Source organism: Notothenia coriiceps, unplaced genomic scaffold (genome assembly GCF_000735185.1).
Source record: "Notothenia coriiceps isolate Sejong01 unplaced genomic scaffold, NC01 NC01_scaffold00014803, whole genome shotgun sequence".
NCBI lineage: Eukaryota > Metazoa > Chordata > Actinopteri > Perciformes > Nototheniidae > Notothenia > Notothenia coriiceps.
The window spans coordinates 1-8677 of record NW_011347504.1 but is presented as its reverse complement, the minus strand read 5'-3'; the positions used below and the strand labels follow the sequence as shown (position 1 = coordinate 8677).

Here is an 8677-nt window from a genome sequence, read left to right as displayed (position 1 = left end):
CCCCACTTTGAGAACCACTGCTCTAAGGTAACAGACCTGAAAGCTAACTGTAACTAAACGTAATGATATCCAAAGCATAGACACATTGTCCAGTATTTATTGAGGTCAAACCCTCTGCTAACCCATCAGCTTACCAAACACACAAAACAATGGGTACTTCATGGTATTGTCATAATGAACATGTGTAGCCTAATTTAGCAGGAAGAAAACTGCTAGCCACGCACTTCCAAACAGAAATTACCCACCTTCCACCAACTCACCTTTCTGATTGACATGTTGTTTCTTGCTAGCCAACAAGAAAGTTTATCCAAGAGTAGATTGCCTAATGAGAGAACCAGCAATCATCATCTATGAGCCAACTTTAAGCTAACTCGATCTTAACTATGCTAGTGATTAGTGAACCCAAAGAGAGCTGAACCTCCACAATTAATTTGAGCTAAGGGGACGTAGAATTTAAGTAGCCTATAAGAAATGCCAAAAAGCTAAATCTGAGTTTATAAACTTCAAATCTAAACTAATCCTATTTCTTTATATAAACACGGCATTTCGTGTTATAGTCACGAAATTAATTTAATCTATTGATTCGTGTTCACCATCACGATTTTCGCATTTTTTTCTTGTCACACAGAACGATTTTAAAAGCAATGTATTTCTATTGGTATGTGTTTCGTGCCTGCACCACGTCTTTTTGTCCGGTCGGGTCTTGGAAGACCGGAAGCTGTGTGGTTCATAAAAACATTTTCTTACTCAATATCTAACCCTAAGCCTATCCCTTTTATTTTAAATTGTATAATGTCAGAGTTTTTTTGCCGTCTGTGAGGAAAATAAATGGCTCAGAGCCTCAGAATACTGAAACCTGTATTTGTCATTTTTTATTTCCTTCTAATTTGTTATTTGGTGCAGGCACGAAACATACTACCAATACATTGCTTCTAAAATCGTTCTGTGTCAGAATACTGAAATCTTTATTTATTTTTTAATCTGTTTTCCTTCTAATTGGTTATTATTTACATTGCTTTTAAAATCGTTGTGTGACACGAAAAAAAATGGCGGAATCGTGTTGGTGAACACGAATCAATAGATTAATTTTGTGATAACACGAAATGCCGTGAGACTGTGTTGCCAGTTCAGGACCCAGTTAGCCTAGCTTAGCACAAAACCGAGATGCAGGGTGAAACTGCTAGCCTGGCAGACAGTGGCTAGCTTGTTAGCTTACTAGTTACAACATGTACATCCGTTTTGGAGTTGTGCAAATGTGAATGCTGTTCAATCCTGTTCTTTGTTGCTTGTTTAGTGTTGCTTAGTAACAAAACGTTGGATTACAAAATGGATGGTAAACAAGCTAATAGCAGATGACCTCCATAGCAGTGGAGTAATCTGATGTACAGATGGTTGATAGAGGAGGAGCAGACTATCTTGACACAGAATCCGTTTTCAGCATGTGCTTTACTGAGCCGAGTTTATAACCTGTAGGCTACACACAACTTTGTTTTCACTTCACTTGTTCTGTTAATCTAACCTGAGAAGTTTATAAAAACATCCCTCAGACTGTATGTATGATTACTGACTTGAACTAACCACTGACACTTTCGTCATTCATTGATTTACGGCAGCAGTTAACGGCGGACACAGTAATATACAGTAGGGAAAACACTGGAACGGATTAGTGGCTTTCGTTTCATTAACTAACACTAGGATGGGTAAAATGCAGAATGTACATTTCCCCTCTGTGGGACCATTAAGGATTAAGGGTATTTTTTTTTCTTCTTTCGAAAATAATTTGGGCAAAAAGTTATAATCTGGTTACATATCATTAAAAAAAAAAAACACGACAACATGTAATATAACAATTTCCTCTTTTAATATTTCACTCATCTAAAGTCAGAAATACAAAAATTTATATTTTTACATTAAATATAACAATGACATTATTAGAGCAATATTTAATCACAACAAAGGCGAGATCCGTACAACTAATTACAAAGAGTCAGTTACATGGCACTTTGGGAACCATAATTGGGGGTGACAAAACCTTCCGAACAACATCACCCAAGGTTACAAGGTTTTTATGAAACTGCAATAGTCATTACATCACAGAGAGAGAGATGCTAACATGTACTTATTCTGAAAAACTAGACGCATGCCTAACAAACCTTAGGGTCATGTTTTCCACTTTTAAAGTCATTCATTTATTTGCAAATGTCCCCGGATCAATAAAGGATTATCCTGATAGGCGCTTTCACACCGGAGTACTTTTCCCAGGAATAGTTCCGATAGTTCCTGGGATGTCGCGTTCACACCAAAAAGATCTGGAACTTTTTTCGGGAACCTTTTCCCCCCCTTTTTAGTCCTTGCCAGAGAGGTGGTACTTTCCTGGGAAGAAAAGGTTCCAATTTCTGATTGGCTGGGCGAATTGCAAACCACGCCCCGTAAAACTCAGAAAAGTGTTTGTGAAGCCGCCATTTTATTTGCTTGCATTAGCATTAGCCTAGCGCACCAACGAAGAGAGACTAACTTATGGAGCGGTGGAGATGAGGTGTCTGCATTCTGGCGATTTACTGCCACCCGAAGTCCCGGAGCCTCTGGGTGGCAGAATACGCCGTGAAGTTGTTTGCGGCCTGCCAGTATACCCAAAGCAGAAGAAGAAGAAGTGACGTCAGCGGCTTCGTTTGCGTAATCCTCCCTCAGGGACTTATTCCAGTGTGAACGCGATCTACTAGATAGTTCAGGAATTAAAGAGTTCCGGGAACTATTGCTGGGAAAAGTACTTGGTGTGAAAGCGGCTATTGTACTTTTGAACATGTTTTAGAAACCCTAAGGTCAAACAGATATTATTACAATGTTTTAAGGACTTCAGAATCTTGCTAATGATTTATACACACTAATACACACATACCATGTATCCGTCAGCATAATGTCAGCATACAAAAGTAATTTAATCATGAAGAAACGAGAAATATCTAGCTTACGGTTTTCATTTATTTAATCACAGTAAATCTCCCTTTTCCACCACGGCCCAGTGTGCAGCTTTTAAACAAAGACCTTTGTGCTACTGAGACCCTCCACTTGTGTCCCTCCTCACCATCAAATCTGAGTTATTGTTATTGCCTTTGTTACCATGTCATCTTCCAATTGGTTATTGAGATATTTCTGAATGGAAAAATATGGATGTCACACATACTAAAATACACTTTATTTAGAGGCGCCTCACAAAAGCACCCAAGGACACCTTACCATTCGGAGAGTATTCTTAAAAACGGTACAACAGGACAGCGATGCGGGACACGTAGCACGACAGGGGGCTGGTCCGAACAGGTGGGTTTGAGGAGGTTTTTGTACTCAATCCGGAGTTGTAAATAATGAAACAAACGTTCGGCCACTACCAACATTTGCTTCATCGTCAGAAAATACTGGATTCTGATTGGGTAGAGTTTAGTATTTGTGATGTCCTCAGCAACAGTCTGATTTCTCTGCTCTCATGTAAGCTGCTAACGCTAACTAGCTCATTACTGAACAGCAGCCACCCGTCTTACAGGGATAGTTATCAGCATTAACTGCATTGTTGTGTCACAGGTCATATTATATATATATATATATACACTTTATCCACTCAGGTGCTGGATGATGAGAGAGATATCAGAGGTTACGCTAACGTTAGCACGTCTGTCCCGCTCTTAAATGACTTTATTTTAATGAGTTTTTCCTTCATGTTCAAATGTTTTTCTCTTTTGAAAATGATAATAAAGCATACTATACATCTCACTTCTCAAAGTATCTTGTTTTATGTTTACTAACCATCTGAAGTGGTCTTTACGATGTCTGTGTAGAGCTAACTAGCTTTAACAACAATACAAAAGCTGCTCCTTTCATTCTTTATATTATCCATGTAGCCTTTTTTGTAAAACGACATACTTCACGTTGGCTGTAGACGGAGTTTACCACTAACTTATTAATCTCTTGTTCAGCCAACAGATCGAAAACTGCTTTTGACCACTCTTTGAAAGTTAATGGTAAATCCGTTAGTTATTGTAATCTGGGCTAAACTGGAAAGATTTACAGAGGCAGCAACTCTAGCCAATCAGAGGAGAGTATTCCCCTCAGGTCACGGGATGTAACGGTAGACTGCATATCTCAAGGTCAGCATACAGGTTGTAAAAACATGTTTTGCTTTTCAAAAAACTGATTTGAGTGACTTTTTTGTGATTTGAATCAGAAAGACTAAAACCTAGGAAATCAATATAGCTGACGAAATCAAATCGCTGCCCGAAAGACAAAAAACGTTCCTTTCCTAACGAGCTATTTTCCGATTAGTGAACACATAATTATTTACTTCAAGTTCTTAAAAAGGTAGTCAAGAAGCTCAAATTTAAAAAGGGGTTATTTTAGATGTATTGGTCATAGGTACGTTAAGTTAATTTAAGAACCTGAGATCTACAGGTATGACCTTACTGCACTTATACTTTGATTGTATTTCCCTGCTGCCTCCCTTCAGAGCTTGAGGCCTCCGAAGCACATGTACTTGACCTCCAGATACTCGTCCACGCCGTATTTGGAGCCTTCGCGGCCCAACCCGGACTGTTTGACCCCCCCGAACGTGGCCTCCGGGGTGGACAGGAGGCCTTCGTTCACTCCCACCATCCCCACCTCCAACGCCTCCGCCACGCGCCAGATCTGACTCACGTCCTGCGAGAAGAAGTACCCTGGGGACAGGAACATCACAGCATTATAGTGTAAATCGGAATGATCTACAGGGGTGTATCTGTGTGCTTTCTTCCTGTGTGTTCCTGCCTGTGCACACAAGCTGCTCATAACCAATTGCTCCTTGCAGGATTAATAAAGTTGTTGATTGATTTCAGGCAGGAGTCCTGTTGTGAACCCTGCAATGTTGATACCACAAAGTTTAACGATAGAAACTGTCGGATGCTAACCTGCAGATGTTGGACAATTTGTATAATTAGCAAGGTTGCGTTAATTAGCATCAATTAGCAGTATATCCTATGCAGACGATGAAATGGGTTGGCTGAGTTTTGGGGGTTATTGAGATGTATTGATGCCGAGTCCATTTCTGACATTTATCAAGATTCAAAATGTCAGTTTTAAACCAGAAACTTGACATATCTGTCTCTGTGGACTGATTTTTGATTAATTTAGGGTCGATTTGGGAGATTTAGGGGACTCTGGATGATCTGGATTGGACAGATTGCTTATTTAATTGAAAGATAATTGTGTCCACAGTAGAGATAATAATGTTCATCTTGTGCTCTCCATGTCCAATGGTCCAACTCTACTCATGGTAGTCAGAACCAGTCCACAGAGAGAACAGATATGACCACTTTCTGGTTAAATCTGTCATTGTTGATCCTGGAAATGTCAGAAATGGATTCAGCTTCCTCACTAACCCCCAAAACCACTCCAGAACTGTCCAAATCGGCAAAGCCATTTTTTTTTTTTTTACAATTGTTTACATGGCTATAATCCTAATTAACGTAATGTTGTGCTAATGTCCCAGCATGCATGTTAGCATCCGGCAGTTTCTATGTTCTGGAGACCCTACTCTACATTTCAGGGTTCAATTTGATGACAAGTAGAAGTAGAAATCTGACTCTTTTTTATAAGAAGGCAACTCACCTGCCAGCCCGACATTAGAAGCGTTAGCGATGGCCAGAGCTTCCTCCTCTGTGTCAAACCTGGAAACCACAAACATCTTTAGTGTTGATTTATTTCTTGTTTTTATAAAGTGCTACCTAGATGATAAACATCCATAGCAGGTGTATTATAGTTGTTGGTTTTTGGAAATAGATAGAAACTTTACTGTTCCCAAATTGGGACATGATTTTGTTCCAGCAGCGTGTTGTCAAGCATTACTCGAGTACATTTATTTAAAAAAGATACAAAAATAATAATTAACATTAGCAGCAAGTATAAACAAATTCACAAAAGAAGGACATATAATAAAAGAGTATCTAAATAATACACAATATAGCAAAAAGCCCTGAAACATGGTTTTCTGCCTGAGAAAAATTGAATAAAAAAATAGAAAAATTAGCCTCAAGTTTAACATTTTCCTAAAAGATAAATGTTGTTTCAAAGCTAAAATGAAAAGTGTTTCAGACCTGATGACGGGCAGCAGCGGGCCGAAGGTCTCCTCCCGGGTGCAGATCATGTCTGTGGAGACGTCAGTGAGGAGCGTGGGCTGCACGAAGGAGCCGTCCAGACGCTTCCCCCCCCGCAGAACCTTCGCCCCCCGGGACACCGCGTCCGAAATCTGGGCCTCCACCTGCACACAGCGTACACACCATGGATCTTTAATAAGAACAGGATACAGCCTGTTCTTTCCCATGAGAGCTGCTCATTGGCTCATGAGGACAAAATGGCCTGAAGTTCTCAAGAGCAAAACGTCACAGATTACCCATCATGCCTTGCTGTGAGAGCAGAAGTACCCGTATGTAACTCATAGAGCAGAGTTGAATTTCCCCTTAAGCCCCGCCTCCTGTCATTAAGCCCCGCCTCCTGTCATTTAGCCCCGATTCGGACTGATACGGAAGTTGAAGTAACGCCGTTTGGACACTAGGAACATTTTCCTCAGAGTCCTGAGCACTTCCTGGGGGCTTGGTGCAGACGGAGGGTCAGGTGACCAACTCTGATCATACTGTGGGACACAACTTCTATGGAGGCGTCCAAAACTGTTTTAAAAAATATATATAAATCTTATTTTACTTCCGTGAACACAGTGACATCACTACGGAAAACTCACGCTCCTATTGGCTAGTGCTCCGACACATTGTACATGATCTTAAAGCAGAGACACTACATACTTATATACACCTGAACATCAGCAGGAGAGGACTCTTTAAAGTAGAGACACTACATACTGATATACACCTGAACATCAGCAGGAGAGGACTCTTTAAAGTAGAGACACTACATACTGATATACACCTGAACATCAGCAGGAGAGGACTCTTTAAAGTAGAGACACTACATACTGATATACACCTGAACATCAGCAGGAGAGGACTCTTTAAAGTAGAGACACTACATACTGATATACACCTGAACATCAGCAGGAGAGGACTCTTTANATAGTCCGAAAATTACGGTAAACGTAATGATATCCAAAGCATAGACCCAATTGTCCAGTATTTATTGAGGTCAAACCCTCGGTAAGCTGATGGGTTAGCAGAGGGTTTGACCTCAATAAATACTGGACAATTGGGTCTATGCTTTGGATATCATTACGTTTACCGTAATTTTCGGACTATAAGCCGCACCTGAATATAAGCCGCAGCAGCGGCATACCACTCTCGGTTCCACTTTTACTTTTGCGCGCTACCTGTCTCACTCTTTTCCGGCCTCCAGCTTTTCCTGCTGGAACCCGCCGCTTAAAGGTGGGGGTCCGCGGACCGGCCATAGAGCCCATAGAGTTAAAGGTGTTGGCCGTTAGCTGTAAAAATCCATAGATTAGCCGCACCGTTATATAAACCGCAGCGTCGAAAAATAGGGAAAAAGGCGCGGTTTATAGTCCGAAAATTACGGTAGTTACAGTTAGCTTTCAGGTCTGTTACCTTAGCGATAGCTTAATGTCACCTTCAAATCAGGGCTCTAATAAACCAAAATGACTCTTTAATGAACCAGCTTGTTAGATACTAAATGTAAATCAGACAGATTTGGAGTTGTTGGAAAGTGGATCCTTTCTGAGGTCGAGCTAGGCTAAACACATTGTTGACTTTGTAAATCTAAGGATTGAAATGAAGTGAAGTTTATTTTTGTCTTGAACAAGCTGCCTGCCAAAGCAGTAATTACTGGATAGCTGTGACGAATCCTAATTTTTTTTAACTTTGAGATAAAGCAATTAATTGAATTAGCTTCCAGACCAGTTAGCATCTTGGTCCAGCTGGCTAACAGTTGGAGGACATTTGGATAGATTGGTGACTAGCTTATGGCTAACAAGACACAACGTGCAAATCAGACTTGGAGATGTTAAGTGTGGAGCTGGGCTGATCATTCGATAGGCTGAAGAGTTGTTCATTATTATTAAATAAATCGCCAACTTTTTAGTTAATCGATGAATCAATCTAACTTCTAAAATGTAAATATATTTTCCCTATGACAGATATTTTTGGGATTTGTGGACAAAATAAAACATTTGAGGATGTCATTATGGGCTTTAGGAAACCCTCCGTTTCATGACATCTAATAAAAAATGAATAACTGATAGAGAAATTGCCAATACAAATAATTGTTAGTTGTAGCTCAAAGGTTTTCTCTTTTGTTGAAGCTCGGATAGCAATTGCCCCTTAGCTTGCAGAAGTTGTGCTACTCTCTCTGTACAACCTCCCCTTCTGACCCTTGGGACGATTTCCCAAAATGTCTGATTCTTCTTTAAATGTCTTATTTAGAAGTCTTCATTTCAAGAAACAGGCCCTTGAGGTCGTCTTCTTGTAAAGCATCTTCCACATTTCTTTTGGGCAAAATGTGGAAGTTTCAAACCCGTGTTATTCTTCGTAAGGAGTCGCAGGTTTTTCCTCCAGGCATTAAGTCCTGAAACGGGACACTGGTTCATTCAACTGACCTTACAGAAAAAGGGTTTCTGGGAAATGAAGTCCTTTGAACTGTAAGAAGTTAAATCTCTGGCCCAAGCCCCCAGGAAGAGCTCCGGACTCTGAGGGAAATATTC

At 40.3% G+C, this 8677-nt stretch overlaps 1 protein-coding gene across 1 annotated transcript; it reads right to left on the bottom strand.

The window, feature by feature from the left end:
* Positions 1 to 4026: 4026 nt before the first annotated feature.
* Positions 4027 to 6354, bottom strand: LOC104948663 (succinate-semialdehyde dehydrogenase, mitochondrial). The gene is made up of 3 exons (XM_010774885.1): positions 6114 to 6354; positions 5629 to 5687; positions 4027 to 4700 (listed from the first exon to the last, which is right to left on the bottom strand). The coding sequence occupies exons 1-3, from the start codon at positions 6338 to 6340 to the stop codon at positions 4489 to 4491; spliced, it is 498 nt and encodes a 165-aa protein (XP_010773187.1). The 5' UTR covers positions 6341 to 6354; the 3' UTR covers positions 4027 to 4488.
* Between the last annotated feature and the right edge of the window lie 2323 nt (positions 6355 to 8677).